Source organism: Euprymna scolopes, chromosome 26 (genome assembly GCF_053919585.1).
Source record: "Euprymna scolopes isolate OS-2025 chromosome 26, ASM5391958v1, whole genome shotgun sequence".
Classification (NCBI taxonomy): Eukaryota; Metazoa; Mollusca; class Cephalopoda; order Sepiida; family Sepiolidae; genus Euprymna; species Euprymna scolopes.
Genome location: NC_136507.1, coordinates 54,451,145 through 54,470,136, shown reverse-complemented (window position 1 = coordinate 54,470,136; position 18,992 = coordinate 54,451,145). Strand labels below are relative to the sequence as shown.

Here is an 18,992-nt window from a genome sequence, read left to right as displayed (position 1 = left end):
TAATAATTGTTGTAAAAGAAACTCACAATCTGATATAAAAACTTAATAATTGACAACAGGAAAAGTCATCTCTTTATTTCATGAAGTAATTTTAAAGATTACAGAGTTATTTATATGAAGTTCTCTAACAAGCAACAAAACTGGTCACCTTTCATTTATTTTGTGTTTAGTGCTATGTACGATTTCATGGCACTTTCGCCTATTTCGCTCCAAACAACGATATGCCTGCTGACAATCATATTTAGATTCCCTGACAACCAAGCGTGATTAAATCTTGTTTTCCCCATTGTAGATTGGTGTATGCCATGTTCGTTTTACTTTTAAATTTTGAATTTCCACAATTGTGAATACAAGAGTTATGTTTCTTTCGGTTAAAATCACCATGTAGTATCTGTTCTCGGGAATGCTGATCATTCAGTGATAATGATAAACATCACTCTAAACTCGACTCCAGGTTGAAGAGCTATTGCTCAAAATGACAAGTTACTACAATAAGGCTGACTGGGATGCCATTAGAGATCACATCAGAGATGCCACATGAAAAAATATTTTTTCTCTTCCTGCGGAACAGTGCACAAATGAGACAACTGAATGGTTCAAAGCAGCAATTGAAGCACATGTTCCCACCTCAGTCTCCCCAATGGTTTACTTCTATTTGCACAGCTGCCATTGCTCAGAAGATGTAAATACCCCCCCCCCTTTGTCAAACCCAACAAACAGTAAAGTCCCACCCTTACACAGAGATCCCTAAATGCAAGAAAGCCTTCTACTCCAATAGTTTCTTTCCCAGAACTGCTAGACTTTCGAACTTTCTCCCGGGTTCCTATTTTCCCAACTGTACTGACATGCAGAAGTTCAACTTCTTACATAATATCCCTTCAACATATGTCCCTGACAGTAGCCTCCTACATCAAAGTGACACTGTGCCTTGTTTTGGGTGAAAATGTAACAAGAAAATAAAAAATTTGATTATCCCTGATTAATTATGTTATGGCAACATGAGCTATATGCACAATGAAACATGTGTAAAACGATTATAGAAAAAAGAAAATACAGTTCATCTATATTTTATAAAAATACATAAAAAATCATGATTGTAGACTGACTTTTAGTGTTATTGGAATGAAACTGAACAGTGTGTGTGTGTGTGTGTGTGTGTATATATATATATATATATATATATATATATATATATATATATGTCAGAGGTGTGAGTTCCGTTATAGAAGCGTTGATTCAATTTGAATAAAATAAAATACACATAATTTATAATTTAAATATATTTTGGAATCAAACTCCATCCTCAGTAGTAAAGATCCGTGTGTTGTCTTATAATTTAAATATATTTCAAAAAAGAAAAAAAGAAACAAACAAAACACTGAGGCTGGAGTTGAACTCTGAAATATATTTAAATTATATATTTCAAACAAGTAAAATGTTTGTTTTCGCAAAATTGTGTTGTAATTTGGCTTTCAAGTGCACTTGGTGCATATTTTATTTTATTCAAATTCAATCAACGCTTCTATAATGGAACTCACACCCCTGATGTTAATCTCGTATAGCTAACGCACTGTCCCCGACATTTTAAAATACAACCACTAAGAGACAATGAGTGGATCTTTACTACTGACTTTTCTTTCTCCAACTTTTCAACATGGCAAGAAAGAAGAACAAAAAAAAAAAACAAACAAGCAAAATACTAAGGATGAAGTGTAACTCCGAAATATATTTAAATTATAAATTTCAAACAAGTAAAACATCTGTTTATCTTCGTAAAATTGCATTGTAATTCGATTTTCAAGCACATTTGATGCATATTTTATATATATATATATATATATATATATATATATATATATATATTGATACTATCAGTTGAGTATTGGCTTTTTAAAACCTGGCTCATAATCTTGGAGATACACTTGTATATAGTGTCTAACGCCTTCTTGGGCAGAATATTCAACATATTTTATTAATCATTTATACAGAGTGGCCAAGAAGTTACTGAAGGATTTTTAACTTGAATAGATTCCTTATTTTTGATGATAACTTAATGAAATTTTAACATAATATGACAAAGACAATGGAGATTTGTTTACACAAAGGAACAAAACTAAAAATTAATTTTTAATGAAAAATAACATCTTTTAAATGGTTTCCATTTTCAGTCTGTTAACAAATGTTTTTTGTGGGGATATCTCAAAGAAAAAATTTACATCAACAAACCTGAAACTCTAAAAGAATCGAATGAATTCAGAGAATGAAATTGTAATTGAGTTGTTATGCTGCAATCCGTCATGGATATTTTTAAAAAGACACAAATATGTGAGGTAAGTGTATGCAGTGTGATGATGTATGAAAGTGAACTCTGTAAGGATTGAGGACATGCGTTGCATGGAGAGAAATGATATGAGAATGATACAATGGATGTATAATGAATCTTAAAGGCATCCTTAGAGATCTCAGAGAAAGATTAAATCTGGACAGTATAGAGATATGTGTACAAAACAGGAGACCTTGTTAGTATGGTCACATTAGAAGAACGGATGAAATTTTTTAGATTATTAGATGTAGAATAGTTGTGGTAGGAGGTTCAGTTCATAGGGGAAGACCAAGGAAAACATGGAAGGAAGTGATAAAAATGGACCTGAAAAAAAGAAGGATAAATAGAGACCTGGCCAGTTTTATTTGGAAGTCAATTTATTAAAGCCTTCAAACACATGTCAGCATGTCAAATGGACATTAAACTGATGATGATTATATTAATATACCTATCTTATATATATACACATATATATATATATATATATATATATAAATTAATTTTTTTCATCATTTTAAGATATATCGATGTTACCTTTTTCTCTTCCTTGGGTAATTTGAGTGGCCTTCCATTTTGGTCAGCAATTTCCAAGTATGGAATATCATCAGGACGATCTAAAATGAATAATATTAAAATGAAATCAAGAGATTTACTAACAAAACAATTACTCAAAGTTTATTCATTTAACAATGCCTATCAACCATAAAACGCTTTATATGATTACAGATTTCAAAGTAATTCTATTAAAATAGTCATATTTTAAAAATCAAAGCATCAAAGTCCTACAAATGCCATTTTGTTCAGAAATGAATATCCTTTCATATGTTTTTAATAAATAATAATCTACAAGATATATTTGAAGAGTTTTTAAAAAGGTAATGATAAAAATGTTAACCTTATGAAACGGCCATTTTGCATCAGATTGTTTTTTTACCCAACCAATGATTAAAAGCTTATGAGGAATTTTGTTCATTAAATTTTTGGAAAACAATTAGAAAAACATCAATTTCACTTATTATTAACAAAATAAACTGGTCCATTCGTGTTTTTGTCGTGTTTAGAATAAGACTTTAACATGACAGGTATCAAATATTTTTTCTAGATATTTTTTGTAATCCAAGTAATAAGTAAATTAATGTTTTTATTATTTTTAATGATAATTCGGTGTTGATTTCTCTTTTGATACCAGCCGTTTTTAATTAGTCTCTCTCCCATAATTTCAAACACTTTTCAGTGAAAGTAAACAATTTGAATAGCAGCACTAATAATTAGCAGCTGAAGCAGCAGCAGCGGCTGTCAATTATTTTTAAAATCAATGAGTTTTGTAAATTATATTTACAGGTTTATTTTGAAAAAAAAAAAATTTTTGCTTAAAATTAATGTAGTTTGTAGTTCTTTTATATAATAGTGGTTCCTTCAAGAAATATTGTTTTCAAATATACTTGACTTTCAAACTTAAATTGTAGTCATAAATGACTTTCTAGCTGCCAAGTAAAAAAAAATTCTACTTTTTTAGGCGATTATGTGTAAATACTCTAAAAAACTTGGTAGAAAAAAAGAAAAAATGACAACAAAATAATTTAGAATTTAGAGAAGAGGGAGATCAGTTTCGCATATAAATTTAATGTATAATGATCCTCCATTTCCTGGCCATTCTTACCTTTTAGAGCAGTTAGTACTCCAAATTTTTGGATACTTTTTAATTTGAAAAGTTAGTATATGTATATATATATATATATATCTCAAAATTACATTACCACTAATCCTATGAAAAAAACAAGCACTGATATTTCTAAAAAAAAAACGCACATTAAATGCAATTTGATGATATGTGCTCATCTTAGCAGAGGGTGTCAACACCAACTCGTTATATAATATCATTTGTACATAATGAAAACCATTGAATGAAAGAAAAAAACAAGCATTTTATAACAATAACAACCACCAAAAGGGTTTATTTTATTACCTATACTGTTTGGTATAGGTTGTAGAAAGTTGGACAGTGTTATAGTGATAAAAGGAAATGTTAGAAAATTCTTTAGGTTGTCAAAAATCTGTGAGCAGTTATCTTCAGGAAAAGATAGTCAGTGCTTGGGTGTCCAATGGACAGGAACAAAATAAAGCAGACGTCTTTCCTAGTTGCTTCCAGGAATGTCTCTAATGACCAACCATGTTTTCCCAAAGAAGCTGAAATAGTCCTCTTTGAGACTGATGGAAAAAATACACTCAGCAAGTTGGTTGATCAGTGTTTAACCAAATCGTTTAATAGGGACATTTCTCTGAGAAAGAGAATAAGTTATTTATGACTGCTATATCAGTAGATGTTAAAAAAGATTTTTAAAGGGGGGAAAATGCACAAATTATATAAAATTAATGCCAAATTTCAGTTGAAATTAAAACAAAAAGCAATTTTTTTTCTGAATTTTTTCAATCAGAATTATTCATATTATTTGCTCTACTGTTCTCATCTTGAATGTTATTTTAATAATGTTTCAATCGATGTAACCTCTGACCTTCGGGTGTAGCTTTTTGAACTCGGGAATTCTGTTATAAGTTACACTCTTCTAGAGGTTGAAGGTTCAATCCTCAGTCCTGGAGACACTCAAAATACAATAGCGAATTACATAGAACTTCTACTCAGTCATGACTGATGAAACGAGAGCATACTACCCCTGTTGATATAATCAAGGGTTCCATTCAAAATCCTGTGCAAATTGTCAAGCTTGACAGAAAGATTTCCAAGTTCGATAAGATACACCTGAAGAAGATCGGGGGTTTCATTGGCCAAAACGTTGTGAAAATGACACTCAAGATGAGAACAGTAGTCTGCAGAATCCAAATAATACATAGACGTTTTGTAATGAAATGTGGTTCCAATTTTGACAGAAAAAATTTTACCTTCAACTTTGGACGATAAAATTTCTGCTTCATTTCGCGACCTTTGCAAATCTGATAAATTCTCTTCCATCTTCATAACTTCCTTCCCAGGGCAGATGATAACCATCACTTGGCTGTTACACTGAATAAATATTAAAAAAATAAAAGTTTATCAAATCAGGATAATTACTGAGAAATAGTGATTTCTTTCAAGAAAAGTTTAATCTGATGTGCAAAGACAACGTTATTAATCCTTCTCATTTTTAAACTTTTTTCCCATGATGGCTTAAAATCATTCACTATCACTGCAGTTTTTTTTTTAATTTTGATTCACCCAAGACAAGGCAACTTGCCATAGGACGTAAAGAGCCAGAATTATAGGAAGCATTATAAGTAAGTGCAGTGAAGTATCAGAAATTTCATGAAAATCTGACCATTAGTTGATTTTTGCTAGATTTATTAAACATATGTATGTTTATGCTTTTGAAATAATCAATACATGTGAAAGTTATTTTAAGGTGTTGATAATGTAAACACGATTCTAGTCTCATTATTTTCGTAAGTTGAAAAATATTTTTTTAAATATTATTAGCTTATTTTAAGCTTCTTTTAAATGGTACAAAAATTATGATGATAACATTATTATTATTATTATGTTACATATAGGGGGATTAAATTTGTGGTGCACATTGGAGGTACCTAATGTACATGTGTTTATATGTGTATATGCATGTGTACATTATAGTATCTGGTGAGGAGTGCACAATTTCCACATGTTGTTGTATATTGCTTGCTACTTGTTGTTATATTGCTGTTGTCATTTGATATGTTTTTCTTATTATTATGAAGGATAAGTAAATTAGGGAGTGAGCAGAGAGTATATTTTTGTAGGTGCTTGTCCTGAAGTCTCTATCCTGAAAAAACAAAAATAAAGAATAATCTGTATGATGTACATACTCGTGATGGAAAAAAAATATTGTATACCAAAAATCATGTAAATTGATTAAACAGTTTTATCTTGAAATAAGAAAAACAAATTTTATGGCTATGAGTGACAATCTCACAATGCCATCTTAAAAACAGTCTGAAAGAAGAATGGGGATAAGTCAAAATAATTCAAACTTGCAAAATTTTAAAAAGTCAGTCTTAACATGATGAGGGGCGGAAGTCATTAGAAAAACTGAAATTTGCTTAAAGATTTTCTTTACAAAATTAAAACTACTAGATCAATTTAGGTGACTTTTTGTGTACAATATTTTCTTTCCATCAAAGATACATACATCATACAGATTTTTCTTTTTGTTTTTCATAGGGGGAGGCTGAATTCTGGAGAAGCAACTTTTTGTATTTGTATATATTATTAAATAAAGACATTTTATTAGATTCTCCCAAGGAGTTCTCACACAAGCCATCAGCAGTGACTGCTCACTTATAACTTTCCTTTGAATCTGAGTGACAACAAGTCTCCCCAAATTTCCAATACATACCACCTTCTTTGATAACCATTGCAAATAACGTTGTTTAATTGCAACAGCCACTTTCTATTGATTTCTCACTGGCACTAACTTTGGTCTTTTCTGGGATTTGAGTGGCAATAAGTCTCCTCAAAGTCCCAGTACTTCCTGTACCCTTCTAGTAGAGGTCTGATTAGTGTTCTCCTTTCTCAGTCTTTCTATCCTCCTTTTATTAAATATCAGCCGAGTATTGTCGTTATTGCTTTGGGGGAAGAGGGAGCAATTTATGAAATTTCTTGCAGTTTTAATTTCCCTGAGTTCACGTGATATTGTTCTATTTTTATTGTAACTTCTGTGTGATTTGCGTTTGCAATTTTATGTCGGTTGGTTTCTCCATATAATGATTTTCCTTAAGATTTCAGATTATTATTATTATTATTATGCTTACTAGACTTTTAATCTGTTATAAACAGGCAAAAGTTATGGCCTGCTGATTTAGAATGAATGCTTTATGCCAAATTGATGAGAAAAGAGTCACTATCTTTATAAAGAATGGGAAATGTGCTAGATAAGTAAAAATGATGACATCTTTTCATAATTTTCTAGTTAAAAAGACATGCTAATAATACTGAGTTATCATTCTTCTTTAGCTAGCTTCTTTTTTGACTAATTTGGATGGCGACTATATTTTCCTAACCTAATTTTCATTTTGAGATTTTGTGTATGATGAAACTTGACATAACTTAGAGTTTTTAATGTTTTTTTTTTTTCTTAATCATGGTTTAAGTAAAATATATATCAGTTGGTTATGAGTAATACTGAAACCTATTTAATCTATTTAATGTAAATTGACTGAAAAAATTCAGAGAATGAGTTAAGTAGCAAAGGCAGCAATGCTGTTTTTCCATTTTATATTATTTATTTGGGAAATGTTGGTAACAGAATTTATTAAAAGAAAACTCTTTAAATAATAATAAAAAAAAAACAATTTGCAGATGGCTGAGGTGTCCATCTGCGTTTTCGGTGTGCCCATGTTCCCAGTGGAAACGGGATTATTGAGCGCAATCACAGAACGGTTAAGACAATCGCAGCGCGGAAGGGGTGTACGGTACCTGAAGCAGTCTATTGGTACAACGTCACCCCTAAGGACGATGTTTCACCCTCCACCGCGCCAGCCAACGCGCTACATACATATCGTGTCAGGGTGAGAGGTTTGGAGAGCAGCTCACTACCCGAACCGGAGCCACCACAAAAGAACATAAAAGAAGGAGATGTCGTCTGGGTTAAAAAACCCCGAGGCCAGTGCACGACTCGCTACGGAACTGGTCATGTCACTGAAGTGATCAGCCCGCAGGCGGTGCGAGTTGATGGAGTACCTCGTCATATTAAAGACTTAAGATCAGTATTCCAAACGCAGCTGCCGCTTGACGAAGATAGTGAAATTGAATCCGTGACCAGCGACCCATCATTCTGGTTCATGACGGCTTCAACGCACAGCGACACTGAGAGTGGTAGCCTTCAAAGTACTGACCCTCCTGCTGATGATGAAGACCTGGACAGTGATACTGCGATGCTCAGCTTTTGGCAGGTCTAGCCAACGGCGTGGCACTCTGGTCAGACGATCCGCCTGATTCAAACAGGACTGCACTAGTGTCACATCTATGACCAAGTCGTATTCCTTAGTGGTTTCGGTTAGGGTAGCAAGCCGCCTCCGGATCAACATTTCGGCCGACGCCTTCGTTGTCAGACGTGCTTTTCCGTTCAAGGCATTGGTCATCCACCGATGCACACACGTGGAATCCGTGATGATGTGAAGGATTCTAGCCTGCCACTGAAGCGCTAGATTGACTCCTTTCAGTGTAGCATCGAGTTCAGCTAGGTTTATATGCTTGGCGTCATTCTCCGGCCGAAGCCAGCAGGCATCTTCTATTATCCTTCCGTCGACCGCCAGAGCAACGCCAAGGGCAAGTGAGCTGGCGTCTACCCAAACTGTAAATTCACTCCCATCGACGCACCAGCTCCCCCGTACAGGGTCATCATTGGTCACTCTGGCCACAACTTCCACCAGCATGCTTCGCAGGGCAGGATCATGCACCTCATCGTCCCATCCAGTTGACATAGAAGTTGCCCGTCGCTTTATGGCCGCTACAGCCACTCGGAGCCACCCACACACAGGGAAGTGACCCACCAATTTTCCGCAAATGGAAAACGTGCTCCGACGTGTGATGGTAGATGGGATTTCCGGGATTTCACCACTCCTTCCCCATTGAAGGCCATCTGCACTTCCGCTCACCTGCAGTCCTAGCACTTTCGTCCCGTCCTGTAGCCGCTCCGGCTCCTTGCACGACAATCCGAAGTGCTCGAAGTGTTCTTTGACCGCCTGGGCAGACAGGAGGCTCTCATTGACAAAAATGTCGTCTATATACGACGATGTCGCATGTTGCACCGCTTCATCTTGACGCCGGATCGCCTGCATGATTGCTGTCATGATGTTAGGGGCTACATTCAGGCCGAATCCTAGCCTGGTCAAGCAATAGCGAGTTCCTTTGATCACCACCGTCTGGAACGGCCACAGCGATTTCTCAACACGTATTTGCAAGTACGCTCTTCGCAAGTCCAGTATGGCTGCTTCCGCACCCTGCCGCCGCCACTCCCGTAGTTTATGAGCACAGACATCAGCCCCCGCAGTGTGTGGGTCAACGTATTCATTAAGTTCCCGGTAATCAAGAACAGGTCAAACTTTCTGCTTGTTCTCTTGTCTGACAGCCATCAGGGGAATTAGCCCCCGCGGGGGCCCAAGCTCATCCTCTGGGTATGGAACTAACCAGCCATTATCCAGCCACACTTGAAGTTCTGCCTCATACTGTCCCCTAAGCCACGCAGGAGGAGGATACTCTGTAAGTCGATTCCGCAATGACACTGGTGGCTGGTCGCCTGCCCATTTCCAGGACGCTGTCCAAGTGTTTGTGCCCTTATCGTATTCGGCATGGAAGTCGGGCTCATCGAGAGTGATTGCTGCACACATTTGTTTGTTTGGTCGAGAGAAGCTCACATCACTGACGCCGTTCACAGTAATTCCGCCTAGCTGTGTGATAGCGTCCATTCCAAGGAGAAGGTCATATCCGAGCAGCTCCCCATCGACCACTAACACCGTCACAGCAACCGGAGAGCCATTGCCAATGCTGATATGAACAACGCTGACCCCACAACACACCAATGAGCCTTGGCCGACAGTAAGTACAGGGATCCTTCGTTTCTTCCATGTGGCGCAATATTCCTTTCGAAGAAGGGTTTGGGTACAGCCGGTGTCAACCAGCGCTGAACGTTCACATCCATCAACTTGAACTGTTACTGCAGGCAGCGCTTTGTTCAATGCCGCGTTGGGGAGGGTGCTAGCGCTGCGGCGTCCTCCCCTTGCCCGTTTCCCAGACAATTCCGCGCTATGTGGCCTGGCTTATTGCATTGGTGACACCGTATTACTTGTCGTGCTCCATAATTAGGGGTGCGCCTTGTACCGCTTTTGCAGTCTCTGGAAAAGTGGTTGGGGCCACCACAGGTATAGCATCGTAGACCCTTCATTGGCGAGTCTAGAGTGTCAACAGCTGCGGAGACTAGTTCTCGATCGTCTTTCAAGATGTTTCGTGCTCTCGCCAATAACTCCTCCAATCCAATCTCAGTGAGTCTTGACGATGCTCGCAGCAGTCGACTTGCCTCATCCGGAAGTCCCGACAAAAAGGCGCATGCCAATATGCGATCACTTGCACCGCCGAAGGGAGTGGCAAGCTTTTTCAAGTCGGCCATGTAGACATCCACTGTCTCCCCCGGCCCAAGTCGGCGTTCGGAAAACTGCCTCCAGGCGACAAAAGGGTCTGTACCAAATGCCCCGTATAGCGCTTGTGTAATCTGCTCCATGGTCGGATCCTCCCCTAGCTGCTGGTACACGGCATAAGCCCCTTTAGTGAGTCTCAATGGGATAACCATAGCTGGGTCTTTAATCTTGCACAACCGGCAAACGCGCTCAGCCTTTTCCAGCCATTCGACCACCGAGGGACCAGTGGGGGAGCCATCGAATTCCGGAATTAATCTGATGTCAAATTTCTCCATACCAAAGCCGAGATAGCTTGTAATCAGAGTTTTTTTTTGTGTCTGTTTCGATTTACTAAAAACCGCACACACCTCGTCTTCTCATGTATCGTTCTCTTCTTCCTCTTCTACTTCTTGCTCTTTTTCTTCTTTTTTCTTCTCAGTCGTCAGAAGCGTCGTCTTTTCTTGACTACGTTTTTCCTTCTCGCTTCTTGCTCACAGTGACCCGTTTTTATGCAAAGCTGAACTCTCGTGTGTGCGAGAGAACACGAGATTTTGCATGATTACTTGGCAATATTAACCGGCCGCCGCCATCTTGCCATTTTTCTTTGGACGTACCCACTTTGCAGAATGCACACCTCGAGCGTTTGTCAGGTAAGCCCGTCTGTTCGCAATTTATTACACAGTTTTTTAATTAACGTGGTTAGAGAAGTTCCTTGGTTATTATTAGAATTTTGGTTGTTAAAAGAAGAAATGTGGTTTGATATTCTTTTCTTAATTAATGTTGAAGTAGCACCGATATATGTATGAAAAAAGGTTAAGTCTTATACTCCAGGCTCTAAGTCATGTCGCCTCTGTACAACCGAAGCTATAATTATAATTACTTCCCCTCAAAGTAGCAATATAATAAACTCTAAAAACGAACTGATCTCTTTCTGCAAACATAAGTCCAAATTCAATTATGGTAAATTTGAAATTACATAGTCATTAATTTAACCTTTCAGATATATATTCTTTTCTATAACATTACCGTTTTCTCTACATACTTTCTTAATATTTTACAGCTTTAAAATTTTTTTTCTTTTTTTTTATTGTAATTCTTTTTTCTTCCTTGTTTGGCCAGTTTTTCATCTGTAATTTCCGTTTTTAGCGTTCAAATATTCCTATCTATCAATATATTAATCTACCTACACTTTTATATTTTGCATGTATGTTTACTTATACTTTACTATATGTATTTACTTACATAGTTACATATTACTTGCTTTATCCGGAATGTGTAGATACCGGCATCTTTCTCCCCTTTCATTTTTTTTTTTATTTATTCATCTATTTACTTATGTATGCGTGTGTGTATGTGTGTACATATATATATATGTGTGTGTGTGTGTAATTGTATCTATTCATATATATGTATGCATGTATTTACATGTGTACATATTTATTTTATATTTCTTCTTATTTCATTTAGTGGTCCTTCAAAAACTCCTGTTGATAATTCAATTTTTAAATAATAACTTGTAAATTTCAGCTGACCTCTTTTTGCTTAAAATTTTTGGCGCCTTTAACGTTATCTTATCTGGGTCATCTTGACATTGGTTTTTCTATTTTAAAATTATTCCAAATACCATTCAACTTTTTTTTTCTCCTTCCTTCTTTTCTTTCTTCTTCACCCATTTTCTTTAATTCAATCTTGCCTCGACAGTTGAGCTGTATATTTGTTCCATTTCTTTTTTACGCACATTTTATCTTTCTTTTAATAATATATTGGAATTTTTTCCCTTTTCCTTGTACCTATTTGTGAATTATTCCACGAATTTCTGCCTTTTGGATTACTTTGGATCATCTTCCAATTACGCAATTCCCTTGGATTTTACTTGTGCGAATGGAATTTTAATTAACTTTCTTGGATTCTGCATCTTTGGATTTTACCGTCATTGGAAATTTTACCCTTCACCAGACTGTCAATTCACGTGGAATCACTTTTTTATTAACCCTATTCCCTCTGCTTCACTTTTTGTTATCAAGTAAGATCTATGACTTACTTGTAGTTTCATTTAATATTTTTGCAAGCAAAATCCGATCCCGCATTTTGCTAAATCTTACCCTCTGATGAGAAGGAAAGTATTTCTTCGAAACTCCGCAGATTAAGGACTATCATTATTTAGTGTTTCCTTTTTAAAATTAAATATGTTTTTAACTCTTTTCCAAAGTGTTTAACATGTTTTATTAACTACTTTTTCTTATATATACGCATTATACGGCATAATCGCATTGACACACAGGTTCTCGTCAGATCACAGAAGTTAAGCAACATTGAGCCTGATTAGTACCAGATTTGTGACAATTTGGGAATTCTATGCGCTGTATGAGCTCTCCGCTTATCTCGGCATTTGTTTCCAGTCATCCTGTACATACACTTCACTAGCCACTGGTATTAAACAATATTGACTAAGGAGAGGTGTGGTTGGAGATTGCGCACCTCCGGTCACAAAAATTTAATGCGCAGGCACCTCTTCGTGGGTATCCATAGTCTGTTAAAGACTGAAGGAGCCCTTATATATACGCACCATATTTCAAATATTGGTTAAAAGACATATCCACATACAAACTTATGAGGATTATAGCTTGGCACTTTAGAGTTGATGATTGGTTTGCAATTTAAAAGTATATGTTGTCTCTCAGTCATTTCAGAAAAAAAAATAAAGATGCTAGTGGTACTAAAGTGCAAATGATCCATTGCATACAATTACCTGAATAAAAGTTGCTATTTTGCACATATATGAGAGAAGATGAGGTTATATCTGTTCTAAAAATTATGTAGATTTCATAAAAAAGTAAAACTAAAGAATCAACTTAATCTTGTAATTTGAAATGTTTAAATTCATTTTGAGACAAAATTAAATGAAAAAAAATTATACCACTGGTGCGGTTAAACCACTATCCTCAAGTTCACATACTAACTGATTGACCCAGGATGGCAAGTATAAAGTTTTAATGCTGTTAAGTATATAAACAACACGAGTTGCTTTTTTTCTGTTTCTTTCTTCTCTCTCTCCATGACACGTGCACTAACAGTTAAATAGAATAAAAGATGATTAAAGCAAAGACAGGATATTCCTATTGATTTGAGCATTGGAAACTGTCAGCACAAAGTTCCACAAGTTTTCGGGTCTTGAAAATAAGAATAATTGTCGGAAGAATAATTTTCAACGTTTATAATAATGAACAAAATATTGATAAATATTTATAAAATGGAAAGGGAAAAAAAAAAAAAAATAGCGGCGTCAAAACGTCCTCTTGTTGATACAACACACAAAAGTCTTTTTTCCTTTCTTTCCTCAACTTGCAATAAATCCTTATGTATTTGTATCTTCCATCGTTTGTTCTCGTTCTAAGTTGTCCAACAAAAAACTCAACTCAACCTTCAATGCTTTAGAATTTGTCCTTTTGACAGTTACCAATTGTGTACATATGCAAATTAATGGCATACGTTCACTAATGAGCGACAAACAAAATTATGCTTGTCTTTTCTTTTCTACATTTTCTGCTGTCATTTTACACGTTAAGCAAACACGGGGTTGTTTGCGAGAGTGATAATTTCTATTAAAAATTTCAAGTGAAACAACTGGTACCTAAGTAATTGTCAGGGTCAAATAGTAACATATCCAAAAATTACAGAAAACGATAAGGTAGAAAAAATAATTATTAATTAAAAAAGAAATTTGTGAAAGGAAGTGAAATCATTATGCTACATTTACTAAAAAAGCGATAAGTTGACAGGGGAGATAATTAAGTTCTGTTGCTTACGTCACGTGACGAACATAATTCAAAATGTCAGACAAAATTTATTCCTCATATGAACTTTACCAAAACAGTTTTTCATTAATAGTTATTTTACCTTATTGTGTTTCACAATTCTTGGATATGTTACTATTTCTGACATGACAATTGCATAGGTAGCATTGCTTTACTTGAAGTTCAGTATTTTATAGAAGCGCCTAGTTTTCTTTTTTAGCATAAAATTCTATATTGTTTCCTACAAAAATATTTTCATCTTAGAAGAATTTCCTTTTGACCAATGTTTCCCTCCATGTACAAGAAAGAAAGAAAGAAAGAAAAAACATTTTAAAAAAGAAATATGCAATTGCTAACCTTAACATTTTGTGAAATGAGGTCTTTATCATCATGGACCAATTGCCCAGAAATGATGAGTTTGATTCGATCACAAGAAACGCCACACAAATCAGAAACCAGATTCCTTAACTCTAAACCTGTTTGCTGTAAACTTATTTCCACACTTTCTGGACGAGAAACCTGAAAAATCAAAGTTCACAAATGAAATATCTTTACAAGAAATAAAAACAAAAATTGCAAAGCAATTCTTGTGCAATGTAAATAAGATTGGGAATCATTTAAACTTCTTTTTTGAAATGCAATAGCACATCTTACAATTCGTTGGGACTACACTCTGAAAGATATACCAAATCAGATTTTTGTATATTTCAAGTGTCATTAATATTATGTTAACATATAGATTACATGAGTTAACAAAAAGTAAGAATGACAGGTTTGATGTCAGGATTAAGACTATTTCATCTAGTGAGCAAATTTGTATGTCATGCCACATTGATTTTTAATCAGTTGAAATTTAAAAATATCTTAGTGTTTCTGTGACAACTATTTGAGTCACACAAAACTAAAAAGCCACGCTGCCTCACATTGTTTATTTAAAATCTGGAAAAAGCATATGCCTAAGTTGCCTTGTCTTATATAACTAAAACTGAAAATTTGTTGCAATTTTGAAGTTATATTTATAATAGAAATGGAATAAAGAAATAGAAAGGGATGAAGGAAAAGTAGGAGGAGAAATGGAAAGGGGGTAAAAAGGAGGAAGAGGAAGAAAAAAGAAATAAGGAGGAGAAGAAAGAAAATTGAGGGAGAAGGAAAAGGAGTGATATGAAGGAGTAGGAAAAAGGGATTTATTAAAAGAAAAAGTGAGGAGTAGTAAGAAAGGTTCATCTCTACATTAAGTCTCACCAGAAAAGAACAAGTAACTGCTGACATATCTTCTCGAACTTCATTCCATTTCTTAACTTAAACTCTTTTACATATTCTGTTTTTGGATAAGAATAAAAGTCTTTTCCAAAAGACTTTTCTGAATATCTTACCAAAGATTCCCTGTTGGGAGCACAGACTCGGAGCTTTAATGTGGCAATTCCTTTTTCTTTGAATTTTCCCCGTGCGGCCAACTTTTTGACAGCATTCCGGCGTAGAATGTCCATCATTTCCAGCACTTTTTCACTGGAAGTCTTCACAACAGACGCATATTTTGAAAGCAACTCCTAGGTAACAGAAAGAGGGCACAAAAACAAAGCAAATATTTAAAACGAATGCAATCAAATAGATTATCTTGATCCATGAAATAATAAAAAAGAAAAATATAATCCATCCATATTTTTAAAGGAACTTTTCCAAAGTAAACAATCAATTTAGATTTGTTTAAGAATAAAATTAATGATGAATATAATTTATTGAATAATCATAATTTTATGACTTAATTCAAACAAGCATTTTGAGGGCTACAAGATTAGACTGTTTGAAGATATTGGCTTCAGGCCTAAAATGCATAAAACATTGATGTTATTGATTTTTCCTTTCTCTTTGTAAAACTCAATCATGTTCTGCAAAGTCAAAAACACATTTCGTCTACAAAACAAGCAAACAAGATACCATGAATAAATAATTGAAAACATAAAGAACGTGAAGCATAAAAACTTTTACCAAAATGATCAGATTCTGCATTAAATAACTCAAAAAGGACTGATATACCAGAAAAGAAATCAAACAAGCATTATAAGATCTAAATGATTTCAAACGCTAATAAACAAGTTTTTTTCCCCATTTTTCTTTTATGAGGAAAAATATGGGTGAAAAAAGGTGGAGGAAAAATCCTATGCTATTCTGGCAGTATCTAATTGATTTATACATGGTGATTCAGCCTATAAAATATAGGTGTGAATTGTTCTTAAACAGCTGGTTGGAGTTGAGACTACGAGCCTGATGATGCTGGAGTTTAACAGAAAGCACAGCTGAAACATGTATGCAGATATGTAGCCAATAACGTTTGTATAAGTGGAGAAAATTATAGAGTGATACATATATATATATATAGTCATCCACATACAGTACTGTTTCATTGCATCACAACTCATCAGTGTGGCTAGATATACACCTTTTCGCAGCTGTGGATTGAACCTACAACCGTCGTGTTCTCCTCAAATGTCTATTAAATTAACATTTGCCTGTTGTACAGTGCTCAAACTATCAGTTTGTTTACAAAAAAAATAGTCGGCTTTGCTTAATCGTTTAAATACATGTCGGGTGAAAATATATTTACAATGTACTCATCCACATACAGTACTGTTTCGTTGTATCACAACTCATCAGTGCGGCTAGACATACGCCTTTTCCCTGCTGTGGATCGAACCTACAACAGTCGAGTTGACAGTCAGCAGCTCTAACTATCTGACCACAAATCATTGCTCGTAAATATTTCTCCGCAAATGTCTATTAAATTGACATTTGTCCGTCGCACAGTACTCAAACTATCAGTTTGTTAACAAACAAATAGTGGGCTTGGCTTAATCTCTTAAATGTGTCAAGTGAAAATATATTTATAAAGTGCTCATATGTATCATCTGCAGATCGCTGTTTTGCTGTATCACAGCTCCTCAGTGTAAACTGAGATTTGAAACCTGACCACCATATCACTTGAAATTGATCAGTAGTATGGTACCTCTGTACTATTATGCTCATCCCAATAGCAATAAGAAATTATAGATCTTAAGTTTATTTTTGTTTATTTCATGATTTATGCTAAATAAATAAAAATGTGCAGGATTGTTGTGGTCTTGTACACTTTATATTTGATTTTGAATTTGTTGTCCAGGCAACACCAAGTAGTACTGCTGACATTTAATCATTATCAGCCACTGAAGAGAAGATTGTTTTTACCTGTGGTATCTCTCCTCGTTCACCGTTCTCCAAAGTATACGGTGGATTCCACAGCTGAACTTTGTCTGCATTCAAGGTATGTTTTAGCAAGATCAGCTGAGGATTCCTTTGAAGAGATAAGTTTTCTGAAGAATCTGCAACATCCCTCTGGACATCCATTTCGGAACTTTCATTTTGACGACTCGTTGAGGGTTTTGCAGCCATTTTTTGCTGTTTTAACTGAAACGAAAAGAGAAACATTTTTTTAAATTGTTATAAAATGTGATGAAAAAATAAAATATCAAAAGTTGTCTGTTGATTTACACCAGACAAAAAAAAAAAAAAAAAAAGGGGGGAAGGGAGTAATCCACCTTCTATGAAAAACCATCATTTTATTTTTTTCTTCATATGATGATATCAGACATTCCAATAGATCTTTATGCTGCCACATCTAAGCTGGTGCATCTGCCACTAGTCTCTCACTCTTAGACAGGATAAAAAAAAAAGTCTCAAGTCTAAAAGGTACTACACTATTAATCAAACTACAACCCCTGTATCATCACAGGAATGTTGCATCTTGTGTCTGTCTTACAAATACTTCAATGGAATGTGCTCTGATGAACTCGTAGCACTTATGCCCTCTTGATGTAAATACCCTCAGCAAATCCAACAAGCAGCAAAATTCCACCTCTTCACTGTAGAAGTCCCCAGATGCAGGAAAGTTTAATAGTTTCAACCTTAAAACTGCTAGACTTTAGGATTTCCTCTATATTTCCTCCTTCCCTGATTGTACAAATATGCATAAATTTTAATGTAATGTGTAAAGACGTCTTGTTTCTCAACTCCTATTTAGTACCCCTGCAAACATAGTCACAAATAGTAGCCTCTTACGTTCAAGTGGCAATATGCCTTGAATATGTTGTGAATAAAAGTAACTAATTTTTTAGCGCAATTAAAAATTGTGAACAAGCAATAGTTTTATTTTGTTGCATTTGTTAAATATTAGTAAATGTGAAATCATTTTGAGTTAAAATCAATTTAGCATTACGCTTGTAGGCTTAAAAACATCCTTGAAATGTGTTTTGTTTCGTTAGAGATTGCCGAATCAGGTCCATATGAAATGCTGAAATAATCATAATTTCTTCTCTAACGTCTGTTTATATGACAACTCCATTGTTTTTTTCTAATGATTATTTCAACATATGTATACATTTCAAGCATGTTGTTCTTAAGATTACAAATGTAATACTGACTTGATTTTAACTCAAAATGTTTCCTTATTTACACATCTAACAAAATCAAGATAAAACAATATCACCTATATACAAATTTTTATTGCATTATATTCAGGCCACTAAATTGCGGTTTTACCCCCAAAAATGATGATGGTCAAGAACTGAGTGATCGCTGTACATCAAATGGATATAGAAAAGGGATCCCCTACTTTTAAATATTGGCTTGAAAAAGAAATAAACAAATAAAAGAGAGAAATCTTTATCGACATATTCGAAAGTGGGTGATTACTTTAATTTAATCTA

The 18,992-nt window shown here is 34.9% G+C and overlaps 1 protein-coding gene across 1 annotated transcript in view; it reads right to left on the bottom strand.

Moving 5' to 3' along the window:
- Positions 1 to 18,992, bottom strand: part of LOC145248061 (NEDD8 ultimate buster 1-like) — a 65,128-nt gene that overhangs the window by 40,960 nt on the left and 5,176 nt on the right. The window contains exons 2-6 of the mRNA XM_080109822.1: positions 17,476 to 17,694; positions 15,630 to 15,803; positions 14,614 to 14,775; positions 5,222 to 5,342; positions 2,858 to 2,937 (exon numbers count right to left, since the gene is read on the bottom strand). Of these exons, the coding sequence (XP_079965948.1) occupies positions 2,858 to 2,937; positions 5,222 to 5,342; positions 14,614 to 14,775; positions 15,630 to 15,803; positions 17,476 to 17,679 (741 nt within the window). The 5' untranslated portion in view covers positions 17,680 to 17,694. The remainder of the gene's footprint in view (positions 1 to 2,857; positions 2,938 to 5,221; positions 5,343 to 14,613; positions 14,776 to 15,629; positions 15,804 to 17,475; positions 17,695 to 18,992) is intronic.